The following is a 17,378-nucleotide window of genomic DNA, read 5'->3' as shown; positions in this document are numbered from 1 at the left end:
CTCGGATGAGTACTCCTTGAAATTCTCTTAAATTGAGGTCATAATCTAGATTTGGCAAAGTCACCTTGTTTTGCCTTTGAGGCTAGCTTCTCCGCAAACTCCTTCTTTCTCTTCTCTGTGTTGGAGTTTCCAGGCTGCTCTCCCAATGATGAATGAATATCTGCTGCCATCAACATCAGAGTCGATAAGAGACTCGTTACTGGCTTCTACAGTGGATAGAAGAACATCACATTTCCATCAAATCAATAGGAAATCTGTAACTTCTGAAGGTTTCCATGGCGAAGTAGAAGAGTGTAGTAGGTTTCAAGGTACACCATGCATCTTCACAGGCAATGACGACAACACACTTGTCGAAACGTCGAGATTGGGTGGTCCTTTTCAGGACCAGCAATTGCCGAAGAAGATACATGGTGTACCGTGAAACCCACTACACTCAATAGGAAATCTACTACAAATTTGCATAAAACCATCACTAGAGATAAATACACCAGTGTTGTAGTCAAGGCTCAAACCTCCAAGGCCAAGGCTTTAATACCCAAGGCCAAGGCTTCTATAACCAAGGCTGAGGCCAAGGCATGGAAACCCAAGGCCAAGGCCAAGGCCTGAAAACCTCAAGGCCAAGGCCAAGGCCTGAAAACCTCAAGGCCAAGGCATTTCAATTGACAATATATGGAACAAAAATTAGACAACAATGCTTAGGCGGCATACATGACACACAGGACCAAATGTATAAAAGGTGTGAGCGAGCAAAATTTTTGACCCTTGTACATCTAAAACGAAATAATTTCATGATAGATCATGTAGATTTAGACATAAAATTAAAATAAATATATAATTACCTTTATACATTTAATTATTGTTCTAGACGATTCACATTGCAATAATCATTATTACCAAGGTGATCTGATCCTGGCATGCCTATTCTCAACATATGTCTTTCTCCTCTACCTGGGGCAGGGGAGGCAGAATGTATTTTTTTTTTTTGGGGGGAGGTCAAAGCCAAAAATGCACTTACAGTATAATTCAAAATGAGAATTTTGGTGCAAACAGATATTTTCAAAATGAGATTATCAACTCTGTGAAGAAGTTGTGTGTTTTGTGGAAATTAAGTTGAGCGAAGCTTTTTTAAGTGATTTCTAATTGATATAAGACAAATATTTTGATTTAGGCTTTAATTTCCCGCTATAGGAAGCATAGCGAGCAAGTGGTTTTGAAAAAAAAAATCAATTTTGAAGTTGTAAAACTCGATTTTGGGTCAATTATGGTGCTAATCACTGTTAAAAGGGCATCCTTGCGAGATGTTGTAATAAGATGTAATAAGAAATGAAATTTAAATATTTTCGAGCTGTTTTTGTAATCATGAAAAAGGTGTGCATCTTACTATACAAATTAACGCGAGCACAAAACACAAGCTGAATTTTTTACTGACCAGAAAAGGAAGCTGTTCTGGACTGCATTTAGTGACTCATAAATAGGATACATAACTCACCAATCAAATAATGCGAGCGCAAAGCGCGAGCTCAAAAATTTGTAATATTCCGACCTAAAAACTAGACATTCTAAGCATTTTTTTGTGTGTAAATTGAATGCGAACCTTACTTAACAATAATTTATGCAAGCACAATAAAAAATTTGATTTTGAAACCTAAAATTTTGCTCTGTATGCCATGCTTGGCCCCTCAAAATTTTTGGCTCATCATGCCATTGATGCCATAGCCCATTTGGAAATGACAAAATTGAAGTTTGTGTTCAAGTTTACCGAATCTTTTCAGAATATCATTAAGACTTAAAACATTCTTGTTGGTCAAAGAAAATAATACAAGGAAAACCTAATGGAATATAAATCAACCTTGTTATCATTCTTTAGAGTAAGCTATTTTTAAAGTATGAAAATTGTTGTCAAAATTGCAGTCAGATCTGTCAGAATTATTCCTGTCATAAAATCACTATAATCAGTGGCATACCGTGTGTCACGGCATTGGGGGGCACAAGCAAAAACTTGGAATTGCCTAGTGAGCGCGCGAAGCGCGCCCAGTTCCCAGGTATACTGACCTAATAGAGATATTTTTATAAGGACAGTGCCAATAAACGGACATGTATCTCACTAGTCAAATAATGCGAGCGCGAAGCGCGAGCTTAAAATTTTTGATATTCAAACCTAATAGGGACATTACAATCAATCTTTTGTAATCATGATACGTACCTGTCTCGCTAAATATTGCGAGCGCGAAGCGCGAACTGAAATTTTTGTAAATATTGACCCCAAACAGGAAGATTTTAAGGACTATATTTTAGGAATCTTTTATCTATTAAGATTATACACATCTCACCATAGTCATCTAATGGGAGTGCCAATAAGCGCTTGCTGATTTTGTTAGAATTACATCTAAACATGCACATAAAGCACTTGAAATCATGATTAACATACCCATCTCACTAATCAAATCTTGCGAGCGCGAAGCGCGAGCTGAAAATTTAGGAAATTTAGACCTGAAGAGGGGCATTTTAAGGCTTGTTTGTAGGAATTCAAGAAGACCTTACGTAGTTCACTAACCAAATGATGCGAGCGCGAAGCGCGAGCTGAAAATTTTTTGATATTCAGATCAGAAAACAGAAAAAGGGACATTTTAAGGACTCATTCTAGGAATTGATGGAGAGCAGACATCTTTCACCAATCCACTACTGCGAACGTAAGCACGGACAGGAAAAGTTTTATATTAAGACCTTAAAATGGGACAATCACTTAAAGTATTCATGAAAAAGAAGCATACTATTGTACATGTAAAAGAATAACTCGAAGTGCGAGGAAATATATTTGGTAGTTTGGTGTATATTGACTTGAAAACGGGAGGTTTTAGTAGAACAGGATTATATATCTCGGTAAACAGACAATGGGAGCACCAGGAACAATGAAGACATATGCCCTGAGCAAATTATGTTTCATTTATATGAAAAAAATGTTTCTTATGTAATGTAACATAACATAATTATAACATTATAATGAACATTAATGTCTTCTTTCCCCACTACGTTTCTCTTCTTTCTCCCTCTTTTCCTCCTTTTTTTAGTCAGCCAATGGGGGGGGGGGCACGTGCCCCCATGCCCCCCTGTAGTTACGCCACTGACTATAATCCTAATCATAATTATTATTGATATTGTCATTATCCTTATTAGTCATGATTACATATTAATTTTCATCACTTCTCTTTGTTACATAATTATGTGATGATAATTGCAATTGATGGCACTGCTAAGTACACTTACTGCTGCTGCTGCTACTGCTGACTGGTAGTATTTAGTGTCATTAGATATACAGAACAATTGAAACATAATTACTTATATAAAACAAATGAAAGTACAAAATACAAAATGCCTTGAAAAAGCCTTGAAAATGCCTTGAAAATGCCTTGAAATTTCAAGGCTCAAAATCCTCAAGGCCAAGGCCAAGGCCCTCTCAAGGCCAAGGCTTAAATGTTCAAGGCCAAGGCTTTGAAAAAATAGGCCTTAAGGCGCCTTAAGGCCAAGGCCGAGCATCAAGGCACTACAACACTGAAATACACTGGTATTTTTCTTTATTTTTGTAGTAGTCTGCTTAGTGGACGTCTGGGGGCAAGGGAAGTGAAGAACCAACAATCATTGATGGTTCCCCCATCCAACCAATAAATTCATTTGGAAGACGGGTAACATATAGCACAGGGACAAATAAATGGATAATCTTTAGACATGGTAACCTCTCCAGCTTAAAAAAAATCAAAACACACACACACAAAATATTGAAATGTGCTATTTCCAAAGGCCATAGGTCAAACAAACATTCCTTATCACTGCAAAACATGTACACAATACAAAAATAAAATATAAACAAAAACAAAGAAAATTACAAATTCCCTGATTGTTGATGCCATGGAAAGTTCATTCTTGACAATTTTTCGCTGAATGAAAGACCAGTTTTAACTCACTGCTTTTGTGATAGAAAATCTTGGAAAATAATCTATCAGTGTCATATCATCTTCAGTCAATTCACTGAAAATCACAAATGTTATTGGAAACATAGAGTGAAATAAAAATATTTGAATTATTGAATATATATTTCCACTACTATATCAGTACTACTATAGCAGTAGTAAATCAGTAGTAAATTAGAAAGTTAGTTACCATTAGTTACCATGGGAACAGAAGATAAATTATTCCTGCCTTACCCAATCATCGCACTTGGCAGCCATTTTGACAGCTTGCAAGAAGTGATGAATAAGCCACTGAATGTTGATAGGCACTTTACTTGAGGATCGCTCTATTGAGGATACCCAAAGGATCCTAGCTAACATGCAATCAGATACGCCTCTCCATCGCTCGGTTCCTTCACTGATCCTGGGGGATATCATCATTAGATATGGTAAAAAGAATATTTTGGGGTTAACTCCAGATAAAGAATATGTAATTCTCCTTTACAGTTTAAAGCCACTCATCATTGGTGAGCAGAAGCAAGAATACAATTCAACAAAACAGAACATACAGCACTTGAGGAAATCAAAACAAGTAGTAAGAATAGTTCAACTATAAAACTACAGACATTCAAAATCCAGAGTTTAGGCAAGAATGGGGAAAAAAATGAATATACAAATGAAATTTGAACCAGATAGGTAAACCCCGCTCACAGTCTTAGTCATTTTTTTACATAAACTGAAATAATGGAATATAAACGTACACATATTTTCTTGTGCGCATTTAACTAAAATATGTAATCAAATCATAATAAACACACTTAAAAAGTCTGGGTAAGGTTTTATACATCCTTGGTAAATTTGGCTCAATCTGTTTTTAAATATCATTAAGATATATGACTGAAGAAATTCAACAAGATATTGTCATACTCACCTGGCTGAAGACAGGTAATCTTCTTCAAACAGCGACACCAGGAAATGAAGCAGCATCTCAGCAGTTTCCATGGCAACCTTGACATCCTCCTCATCCTTATGCTCAGTGTCCTGCTTGATAACAAGCTGACCATCTAATGCTCTCCTGAACAGGAAGACAGACAGAAACAGAGCCCAAAAAAGAGAGAAAAAAAGGAAGTTGCAAGAGAGAGAAAGAAATAACAATATTAAAAAATATATTACAATAACAATAATCATAATAATAATAATAAAAAGTTTACATTTATATTAATAATTTATGTTTCTAAGCACTTTATATTGTAAGGTTTGGATCATCTGGGGAGTAATTCAACAAGAGTTCCTATACTCTATTGCTAGGCATACTAAATTAAATTATGAGTTAAATAGAAGGCATATCAATATTTCCATAGTACTCTCGAGATGAAATATAAAGTGTATGTTTGCCCAAGCATTAATATCACCAACAACATGATCATGGACTTTGCTTTTTAGAATACAGATTAAAGCAATATTTCATTTACTTGTAATAAGATTGCTTTGTAAGACAAGTTATTAATACTTGGGTAATATCTGAGTATCTCAGACATATTTCTATTTGGTTATTGCACTATAATAATAGTGATTATAATGCACCACATTTATTTCACTGAAAACGCTCAAGGTGTTTTATGCAGACAGATAGATAATTTCAAATAAAAAATAAAAAATAATTTTATGATCATAATGAGATTCCAATCCCACCTTATAACAGCATCAACAAAATGCCAGTGAGCGTTGTGATAGGTCACGCTCACAACCTGAGGAGGCGGGGCCATAGAATCAAGATAAAGTTTCCGCAATGAAGGATAACAAGCGGGACTGTGCAGACAGAGGACCTGTTTTAAGATGAAAACCGCTGAACAGCAAACTGTCAAACTTGTGCTCTGTAAATAAATAAATAATATAAGATTTGTAAAGCACACGTATCCATCTAGTTAGGTCCTCAAGGTGCCCCTATACTACCCCAGCTAAGCTAATATACTGATTCCGTGGCTCACAGGTGTCGGCAAATTGATAAGATTTCAAATTTATTGTCTAACTTTGCTTCTTATACTGGAATTCAGTAATGTGTGGGTCAAGGGTCCACCTGAAATAATGTGAAGCTTAGTAGAATAAGGAGAATGAAAATTATTTTCAATACATACGAATATTCATGGTGGTGTAGTAGTTGTAGAATGGGAAATTTAATTTGTGAGCTTTAACAAATGTCATTTCAAAGAATATCTTTTCATGTCATTTACAGAATATTAGTCAAATGATCCACCCCAAATGAATGTCCCTCAGATGCCCTTTAACCAAGTAACATGACAAGTTCTACTAAAAAGAGAGAGCAGAATTCTGTGTGGTCTTATGTGCTTGTTTATATACCCTGAACAGCATAAGGGAAGGTGAGCGGATGGATAATAAACCCATCATTTCCTCAAACCCTACACAAAGCACATGAATTAAATCATTAATAATTGAATTTAACAAATAATGTATTTTTCCAAGGAAATCACTTGATAAATTCCCAACTTTACTGACAAGTAAAACTTTTGAATAATTCACTGGAGATTGATTTGACTCACCTGTAACATGTTCTGCATGATGTGGTAGAGGATGTTAGGAGGGGGGTAGAGATGGGTAGAGACTGATGACCCTATACATGACAGAGCATCCATCCAATGATTCTCTTCAATGTTAGCTTCTATGGAGTTACAGATGGTAGCTGGAAATGGTCTCGATGGACAATCGTCACTAGCACACTGGATGAAGAGAAACAAATGAACAAATTAATGGATGAATGAATAAACAAATAAATAATCCAATAAATAAATGAATTAATAAATAAATAAATAATCAAATAAATAAATACATATATACATAAATAAATAAATGAATTAATAATAAATAATACAATGGCAAAGGAGACAATATCAGCAGTGCTTTGTCACAATTGTAACCAGATCAATTCTCGACAACTGGTAGTTGAAACTGGTGCCATCTAGACAGAAGGGGACAATCGATCCACTCCCGCTGGACTATGCAATTTCAAAATATCTTATGCCTATATAGAGTTTACATGCAAAGATGATATCTCTTCTCTACACAAAGCTTTCATTTCACATCCTATCCGAGGAACAGAGTTTTTTTCCATTGAAATAAAGCCTGTGTGTTGAAATAGAAAAGGGGCACATTGCCACACATCAAAGTTTCTGTTTATTCAAAAAGCTTCTAGTTATTTACCAAGGTTGGTTTTCAATGTCCACACACGGTTGAATTCTGCTATCTCTTACCTGGAATGTTTTCTTGGGTCTTGGAATCAACATGGTGTAAGGTACAAGAGGCAGATGCTGAGATGATAGCTAGAGAAAGGAAAAGAACAAAACCAAATCAAATATGGTAGGTATACAGTAAATCACTGTTTCCAATCTTGACAAATGATATTTTTGTGACAAGTATTGATTTCTGAAGATGCAATGCAATGAATAATGGATGTGAATCAATCGCTATTACTTGAATGTCACTACATACAATCATACTTTGACAAATGGAAGCAAGCAAAAAAATCACAATTTTCTGTGAAAGAGCAAAATGTGTCTTGTTTATTTAAAACCACTGCCAATGCATTAGCATGATGGTTAACCAGTCTTGGCTTATAGCAAGATCAATGATTTCTATGAAAATGTGGCTTGAAAGGAGAAATCAATCTGTAAAACGTAAATGTAGTAACAATTCAATTTAGTTGATTCGTCAGTATTGCTTTCTTTCATAGGGTAGTATAATTATTTTGCTTTTCAGAAAAACTGATGATACTGATGAGACGGTATTGTGTTCTTTTGTAGGGTAGTATAATTATTCTGCTTTTCAGTTACTTTTTTTTTTATAGTTATTTCGGTACTTTTACACATTTTTTAACATACCTTTCTCTTTTTCAATATCTGCAGTGCCTCTCTCAGCTGATTTGGAGAAAAGTGAAGCTTCCTTTTAACACCTCGCCCTGGATCACTCATGGTGGTTTCTTCAGCGATGCTTGTCGTTGATCCAGGGGTTTCCCTTTCTCCTTCTTGAAGGTTGGTTTGTTTCTCTCTTGATCTGGTCTGTGTTGTCGGCTTCATGAATGTGTCTATCTGAGGAGTCTTATTGGCTACTGTATAGGGTGGAATCCATAAAGCAGGAATGTCATAGCCTGTCTAAAGTATTGGTAAAGGGTAGGCCTGAAACAAATGTCATTTTTATCATTTACATTACTTCCTGAAATAGCTGAATGATTTGATTGTTCGTCTGGGAAAGAGTCTTTCAAAATCACAATCACAATAGTGAGACCTGAAATGCAGAAAGTCTGTGACAAAGGAACCCATTTGAAAATTAGACCTCAATGGGGTTTCATTTACATAAAGTGACAAGGATTGTTTATTTCTCACAAAGGAAAGGAGGCTTAATGTTCCTCCCTCCTCTTTGATTCTTATGTCAACAGAAACTATATGTTATGAGATTAAAATTTTCAGTTTATTGTTCCATAGAAAAAAAAGATCCTAAATCAATACTCGCATTATGCATCCCTCCAAGTGCACCCCGCATATGAATGAATCAGCCCAGATCAGTGTAGATACTTCAAGTCCAAAGTCCAATTACGTGTGTCTCTATGTTTTGTAAACAACTCATTCATGTATATTGTTGGATTCTATGTGTCAGTGTTATTCCACACATAGCTGGTGCCAAGGTATTTCAGCAAAGGGGGCGAGACCTACTTCTAACAGTAATCATATAATTTTCTTCATGGATTGCTAGTTACTTAAATGACCTCCTCTTTTCATTTTGATACTATTTCATTCATTTTTCTTCTTATCTATTTCTTATATTTCCATATTCTTCCACTACTCTAAAAATCTTAACCTTCCCCCCTAATCTGCCCCATCCCGACTAGTGGCAACATCTCCAATGCTACACATGGTACTTCAAAATATGTATGGCAAAATATACTTCATTTTGAAATACCGTTAAAAATTACAAAATTTGTATGACCATTTGAACCAATTATCAGGTCTATATTTGGAGACAGACTAGTCCAAGAACTAGCTGAAATCAGGCTTGAATTAGGTGACCACGCTCATGTTGGAATGTTATTTTGAGGCCCTTGGAAAATTGGTATGTGGACCATGGATTTACATCCTTTCATAGCAAATAGTATATGTGTGAGTGGGGGCTAATACAGATTGCTTTCATCTGAAAAATGAAAGTATTCAGTATTCAATGATTTGAATTCTCCTGGCTCCCACCCCCTCTCTATCTCTCTCCCACACAATAATGAACTTTAAAAAAAATAATGGAAGGGGGGGTTCGATCTGTTTCTGCAACAATTGCTTTGTGCTTAATTTTGTCAAAGATGTGGAGTTAGGGTTGCTGCAACCTGTTGCAAGAGGGTTTTATGTTAGTTTAGGTAGGGTATCGTGTCAAACCCAGGGTTGAAGTTGGCCTTTGGATTAGTGTGTGGAATTAAGGAATTTAGAGCGGAGCGATTGCTGCCGGAGCATATGTCATGGAACGATGAAGTCATAACCTTTCTAGATAATTGGAATGAATGTCACCTGACTGTATTGAGTATTTGAGTTAAATGTCGAATTGGGATCTGCCGCACATTCGAGCAGTATCAATTGTGCTTATCAGTTAGTGATCTGCACCAAGCCATTTGAACCATTCAATCAATTACTCTTTATTCCTAGTAAAGGGTCAATGATTTTAATATTTGATTCACCTTAGACAAAAAAAAGGGGGGGGGGTGTTCCCCCTCACCTCATAGCCCAGTCCATTTAGGATGTTATTTTTATAGCTCTACTTGCAGTGACTGCAAAGCTAAATATGGTTGATTTCGACTGGAAAGTAGGTTATCACAAAATCATGAGGAATGCTAGATAATTCATAGAGCTGGCTGCATATCAGGTCACATGAATTAGACCATGTACATAGACTGGAATATATATTTGAAAATGGTTTAAAGGTAAATGCTAGTTTTGGTAACGATATCAAAATGAGTTCGTACAGAATCCAATGAAATGACCACCAAAGTGTCTGTTTGTATAAATAAAACGCATGTGCCAAACGATTCTGGAAGAAATTGTGTAATTGCTGAGAAATCAGCAAATAAGCACAGGATTCGGGTAGAGCGTCGGGCCCGACGCTCTAAGCAATAATTATACATTGTCCCACGTGCGCTTATCTGTGTTGGGGATCTTCGTTGTGAACATTTTTCAGCGTAGATTTCAAGATTTCACAAAGTTCAGTTAATGTAACTGTACCAGATCTAGATCCTCGATGATATACTGACAATTAAGCCTTGTTTTACAGACTTTCTCATGAAATCAGTGTTTACTGCAACTACTGGAATTTCTCTTTAATGCAACGTACCGCCAGCCTTCTTTGTACTAACTGTAGACACAACCACGTCTCCTTGTCTTTTGGTTTGTGTTGGTGTCATCAATGTGCTGGATACTTTTAACTTGGCAATGTCGGGTGACTCCTGTGATTGAAATATAAACCGATAATGAAGCTTAAGCTTTCCGGAGGGCTAAATATTAGTGTTCAAGTGGACAGGTCTTATGCTCCCTTTCAACTGCACAATATATTCAAATAAGAGCTTGTGATACAGAAACTTAAATAATCAGTCTGTATTCTAAACTGTTTTTTACCCTACCAATGCACTTTTCCTTTATACTGGCCGAAGAATGAACAGGTTTAATATGAGAAAATCACTTGAACTGTAATAGCAATTATTCACAAGGAATATCAAAAGAAAGAATTTTTGACTTACAAAACTTTTACAAATTGCATGACCTCAATGGACTCTATCTTTATGATAACATAACCATAGTCTGCACAATAGAGTTCTCAAACAAGGCTTATCTTGGAGTCTGAGGCAAAAAAAAATCCCTTAAAAACTTTAAAATGTCTAGTAATTACATGAATGCAAACTGTAGCTGAAGTAATTAGGTGATAACCAGAATTGACCTCAATTCATTTTATCATTCTCTACAGGCACTTGCTATTTCTGTTAGTTTTTGTGCATGTTTTCAAGTTCAAAACTGAATGAATACATGAAATGGTCACTCACCTGAAAGAGATGTTCAGCAATGAATTCTGGTAGGACACAGGGGACCCCTCTAGCTTCCAGACACTTGACATGCTCCTCATAGCACTTGTCAACAATGACATGGGTCACTAAGGAAGCTACTCTAGCAGGGTCTTCGATTGGGAAGGTCACGGTGTAACACTGCCCTCCACCTGCTTCAAGAACTCTGGAGGAATAAAGAAAGCGAGGGAGTCAAAATTGATATCTCTTGATTAATCTATTCAAATGTTACTGAGAAACCACTGAGAATTTATTTTGAAGAAGTACTGGCAAGAAAAATTATTACAAATGTGCCCTATTATGCACAAAAATTTATTTTGATTAAAAAATTCCAGATAAATTTTCTTAGATACAGAAATTTCATTCTTAGAATTTTTTCACTTAGGCTCTACTGTAAGCAGGATTTGCATTTTTTGTTTGTTGAATCACCAGGTGAATTTTCTTGAAGATCTTCATCAGTGATTTTTCCCTGACAGATAAAAATCCTTGCACCTAATTGGTTGAAAGCAAATTAATTGAAAAATCACTGAAAAGCTCTTGAAGAAATGCTCCTCACACTTACTGTTTTATTATTCAAACAGGGGAAATGCTGCGCAAATCTACATTTTAAGATAAAAAAAAACAACTTTGGGGTCTCAAGCTTTCAATACACTATAATTGTGCTTGCACATCACTGGATCAAAAAGGGTCATGGAAGAATTACATATATTTGCTTCTATGTATTGCATCAGGTAGCTGTTGTAGAGACTTGCTGCATGCAACCGCAGCAGCCTGACGGGTAATGGTATCTAGATGTACTGCTTTGGCGCCCTCAAAAAGAGAGCAATAGGTCACTTAACTCCATCTCACTCTAAAGTATGTACATGTATGTACACAAATAAAATTATTGTGTTCATACAACACATTTCATTCTTCATCAAACCATCCTTTCATTCTGTCATTCTATCATGCTCTTAATTCATGCCTCATTATCTCAACTACTGTTTCCATCTCCATTCATAAGCTCACTATCATCATGTTCCCACCCCAGACCACTTGTGTAAATATTGACAATGCTGTATTACCCCCACCATGAACGCCCCCTTGTTCAACTCCATCTGTTTATACTTTCCATATCACTTTGCCTTCCTCAGAATATTATGTAACTATGTACAGTGAATTATATATTGTAGTTTAGTATGGAGAATAAAGTTAGTTGTGAATGTGACTCCAAGCCATGCAGACATGCCTAGTTATTGAGTAGAGATCGAGACCGAGTATGAGTTCAAGTGTGTATTAGAGTTAGAATACGCATACACAAAAAATATGATGCACCTCTTTCTTACTATATAATTAAAGTAAGAATGATTTTAAAAGCTTCCATTATAGAAAATGTTTATATATGACCAATAAGTTTCATGTACATGTTCTAATGTTTTTCTAATGTATTTTCGTTATTGTATTCCAGGGCCTCTAAGTATAACAGTGTTTGACCCACTTTCAGAGTCACTTGGGTAAAATAAGATGTAATAAATAAAATAAATGACTACATTCCATGATACCATACCTTTTATAAACCGCTTCTCTATTCTTTTGATTGGTGACATGCAGAAGCACTTTCCAGTTGTGGAAGGCTCCTTGGCCAGTAGCAGCAACCTTCTTCCTCCATCTCCCTGGAGCTGTCAGGAGACCTGGTAGGACATTCTCCAATGAAACATCACCCTCGCCCCACTCGTACTTTGATTCCTCCAGCCATCTGCCCTTGATAGAACTGTCTGTGATGAACTCTGGTTTCAGAACCCATTTTCCTGCCATATGCAAAGAAATATTCCAAACATTTCAGTGACCTGGTAACATCAATCTTTAAAGGACAAGTCCACCCCTACAAAAACCGAATTTGAATAAAAAGAGAAAATTTCAACAAACATAACACTGAAAATTTCATCAAAATTGGATGTAAAATAAGTTATGACATAAAAGTTTTGCTTCATTTCACAAAACAGATATATGCACATCTTGGTCGGTATGCAAATGAGGGAACTGATGACATCACTCACTCACTATTTCTTTTGTATTTTATTATATTAAATATGAAATATTTTTATTTTCTCGTCATTGTCATGTGAAATGAAGTTTCATTCCTCCCTGAACACGTGGAAATTTATTGTTTTAACATTTTGGGCTTCAGGCAAGGAGGTCCTAATCATTGAATTCGTAAAAATTGAAATATTGTATAATTCAAACAATAAAAGACAAAAGAAATAGTGAGTGAGTGACATCATCGACCCTCTCATTTGGATGTAACAGGCTCGTTCATTAACTATTTTGTTAAAATTAAGCGAAACTTTGAAATGTCATAACTTTCTTATTTTACATCCGATTTTGATGAAATTTTCAGCATTGTGCTTGTCTAATTTTTCTCTATTGATTCAAATCAACATTTTTCTGAGGTGGACTTGACCTTTAAGGAAAAAAATGTGATTGGCTTTGAGTCATACAACACTGCCTATGACCTCATCTTGACAGATTAACATCACTCCAATATGCATACATGAACCAGGATTGAAGTTCATCCCTCAAATGGTCCAGGTGTCAGGAGAACTAAATATTTCAACGTACATTTACTTTTGTGATCCTTGTCCTTGCCTTCATACCCTACAAACAAATCAGATCACTTTCACTTGAAACAGTCAAACTTAGTCCTTTTAAACGGTTCTTTGATTATCACGATAATGAAAATGGGATGGACAGACAACCCAAACATATGCCTTCAACAACCATGTACAGTAAGCAGAGGCATACAAAAATTGGTATGGTTGTTTTGGAAACGTGTCAATAAGGCCCCCATCTCACTAGGAAGGTTATCATGGCGAGTCTTGGCGACCATGGCGATCTGTGTAAATACCGCAAAACGTAGCAGAATCTTCCTCGAATTCTATTTTCAGCCTGCGAGGCAATTGCACTGCAATAGCTGATAGTACGACGGTGCCACTCTCTTGCTACAATTCGATGCAGATGTGATGCGCTGCTTCTGCGATCAAAGCGACTGTACAGCGAGGCTCATACGCTAATTGGGACCTCGTTATGGTGGTGCTACGAATGGAGCGATTGTGTTACGTTCATGATGGGCTCTTGAAATGATTTCAAGCAATCGGCATATTAATCGCGGCACATGAGACATTCTTCATTCGTTTGCCAAACTCTGACCAAGATGGATGTCCAGAATTTGGTTGGACATATACACCTTTGCATTCTACAACAATATCAGTTAGGAGTTGAATACGAGGACAGGAGGAGGCCAAAATATACTGGGTCCGATCCTGGCTGTCACTTAAGTCATAATATACAATATTTATCAAAATTTCATTCAAAAGATGTTGATGAGCCTAATAGTTAATATGAGGGATGCATCCATAATTTCATATTTAGGGCATAAAAATCTTTGATATTCTGTTTATTTTTTTCCACAAAAGTTTGTCACTCATTTTTTGGGGGTAAATTCCTTTCGAATTTGCTGACAAGAAGTAGTCTACTGATGTGAGAGCACTCATAAAGGGGGGGGGAGGGCACAATGCCAGAATTTCCCTAAAGAGTGCCTTTCCCAATCAATACATTAGTGATGGAATCATTAATAAAATTTGATATTGTCTGTCACTGAGGTTAGAATTCAATCTATTTTTAAAGCATGATCAATTTATATATTTTTGCAGAGGGTCATTTTCAAACGTGAGTGACACGACAATCGGAGAGGTTTAAGGGCTCATATCTTCAAACTTAAAGGTTATGAATCAATCATGACTACTATATTATATACAATGTAGGACTGGCATGGGCCACTACGAGTTTGATTTGAATTCAACAATTTGTTTAGTAGATATGATTAAAAAATGGTGCGTGAGTGACACGACAAATTTTGGACATGGGTTTCTGACCACTAACACATATGGTTGGATTCGTGCCCAAGTAGTTGTCATGGAGTACTGTGAGTACCAGTAAATGGACATAAATAGTGTACCTATCTAACACATATAGTCAAAATCAATCAAACCTTCTCTATGGAAAATGGTACCCTCCTATATACCGTGAGTGACACGACATCCAAAACGTGAGTGACACGACAAGTGCAAAAATACAACATTTATCTCAACATTGAAAGTATTTTTTGCATGATGTAGAAGAGTAAAATACCATTAACCAAAAAACAAGCTTAATTACATAATAACTGCTTTCTTTTAAGTTCATAGTATGTCATCCTGATGTTTTATTCTTGGTTTATGGTCATATTTGCCCATCAACTCACATTCCCTATACCATACCACATTGTCACACTAGGGCTTCTACCACTCTCCTCTTTAGTGGAGGAGGGGGCACTTGAAGGAGGTGTTATGAGGTCTTGGCATTGACATCAACTCAAACATTCTTTTTGTGGCCTGATATCATTCAAAACTTTAACTCTTTCTCCCTATCTGTATATGAAAGTTTACAGGTTTATACAATTCAGCATCCACAACGGATGGAATAATTTTTCCTTGTAAGAAAGGTATTCTCAATAGTCACTCACATCATCTGGCATGGTCTGGAAGCCAATGATGTCATGTATGACTCCCTTTTCTTGAAATATTGGATTAGGATATTATCCTCCTTTAATATTTTAGACATTGTCCAAATAGGACTTGGCAGCTTCAATGTCTTTTTTTGTACACTGTATCAAACCACGGTTACTTGGCTGCACACTTCAGATGGACTATTAGCAAATTTTTGAGAAACTTAAATAGGGATCAAGTTCAACTCATCAAGCATTGGTTTTCTCCTGAACACTGCTTGTATGTGGACCTTCCCAAGGCAGTACATGTAGGCACTGTACCAAAATTCAGCGCTATGCTTTTTGCTGGAATTTGTAAGCGCCTTTTCATTGCTAATTATTTGATCATATACCATACCACGGGAATCCAGGGAAAGCCACAAGGTGAAAGAAGCAGTCAGTACCTGATTCTTGCAGTCTGCTACTATTACATAACAACTACAAGTCATTAGCCTTTCCTTTTCTAAGCCCTTGGATGTCACACTAAAATCCAATTCAACATCCCAACCAGGCTCCCTTTACACCTCAATAGCTTTTTCCCCTCGAGGTCCAGCTCTGTTCTTATCAGAGTACCCTCCCCCCCAAAAAAAAAAAATTGATCTACCCATCCAAAGTTGCTCAAATCAAAATGCGGTCTCGGTTGGGACTTGTTGGGACCTACACGAACATGCATCATTTTGTTGTAATGAATATGTGTAAATGCAAATCTGCTCTGAACATACATCGGCTCACAGTAGTTTGCTGTTCAGACCCTAGTGGTATGAATGGTGGCCGAACAAATAATGATTTAAACTTGGCATGTAGCTGCTTCAAGCATTATCCAAAATGTTCTGTAAAATCTCAGTACATTCTCACCTGAAATGTTTGTTTTCTTGCAAATTTGTTTATTTCATATCCTGGAATACAAGCTTTATGGCAAATGAAAAGGTTGATTTAATCAATCAGAAGGAAAAGAAAAATATTTTCTTTTCCGAATTTGAAAAAAATGTTTGGTGTTCATGGTGATCTCTTATATCTCATGTACACTACATGTACTTTACCACTAAAATTTCTGCAAATTTCAAAAAAGGATCCGTGACTTTTCTAGCTGAGTATAACAAAGAAATAACATTACTCAAAAGAAAGGTGAACTTTCTGCTTATTTCTGTAAATGGAGACAGAGAATGTTCGAGTAATACCTAGGTATGACTTGAACCATCACCATCACCAACCCTTTATGCATTGTAAATATGTCCATTGCTTAAGTATAGTGGTTTTTCTCTTGATACATTCATAATTTTGTGTTGATTGATTATGTTGTTATATTCTTAATCACAGTACATTCACCAAAATATGAATTAGGATCCGAGTCTTCACACCAATGGAAAATTGTCAGGATTTTTTAAACCAAGGCAACCACGGAGAGGAGAGAAAATAGATGAACTCAATGTCAAATTCAATATTTCCATAAAAAGGAGTAAAATTAGGAAGATGGAGGAAATTATTAGCCTAAAATAGGCCTAAATGATGTCAGGAACAACATTTTGACTGTATCCCTGGTAAAACGCTTCAAAAATTACTGGATGTCCTTTTTTATACACAATATAATACCGTGAGTGACACGACATTGTGAGTGACACGACACAACTTTGACAGTTAATTTTAGCTTTACCTTAACACATTGGACCAAGTTACTTTATATACAATAAGGTACAGATAAACTGTATTTGCTCCAGTACTGGGATAAATTAATTTTCAGAATACACAGCTCTAGATAACTTTTTGCATTTAAAACGTG

The 17,378-nt window shown here is 36.1% G+C and overlaps 1 protein-coding gene across 4 annotated transcripts in view; it reads right to left on the bottom strand.

Annotated features, from left to right (window-relative positions):
• The window catches only part of LOC121408831 (SMC5-SMC6 complex localization factor protein 1-like), a 40,984-nt gene that overhangs the window by 19,544 nt on the left and 4,062 nt on the right, over nucleotides 1–17,378 (bottom strand). For 3 of the 4 annotated variants that reach the window (XM_041600485.1, XM_041600486.1, XM_041600488.1), the window contains exons 4-13: nucleotides 12,587–12,827; nucleotides 11,023–11,206; nucleotides 10,320–10,431; nucleotides 7,838–8,064; nucleotides 7,211–7,279; nucleotides 6,503–6,679; nucleotides 5,637–5,818; nucleotides 4,876–5,019; nucleotides 4,200–4,368; nucleotides 65–206 (exon numbers count right to left, since the gene is read on the bottom strand). In XM_041600485.1, coding sequence (XP_041456419.1) covers nucleotides 65–206; nucleotides 4,200–4,368; nucleotides 4,876–5,019; nucleotides 5,637–5,818; nucleotides 6,503–6,679; nucleotides 7,211–7,279; nucleotides 7,838–8,064; nucleotides 10,320–10,431; nucleotides 11,023–11,206; nucleotides 12,587–12,827 — 1,647 coding nt within the window. The remainder of the gene's footprint in view (nucleotides 1–64; nucleotides 207–4,199; nucleotides 4,369–4,875; nucleotides 5,020–5,636; nucleotides 5,819–6,502; nucleotides 6,680–7,210; nucleotides 7,280–7,837; nucleotides 8,065–10,319; nucleotides 10,432–11,022; nucleotides 11,207–12,586; nucleotides 12,828–17,378) is intronic. The other variant, XM_041600487.1, reaches the window with a different exon arrangement.

This window comes from Lytechinus variegatus, chromosome 2 (genome assembly GCF_018143015.1).
Source record: "Lytechinus variegatus isolate NC3 chromosome 2, Lvar_3.0, whole genome shotgun sequence".
Classification (NCBI taxonomy): Eukaryota; Metazoa; Echinodermata; class Echinoidea; order Temnopleuroida; family Toxopneustidae; genus Lytechinus; species Lytechinus variegatus.
This window is presented reverse-complemented; position numbering and strand designations above follow the sequence as displayed.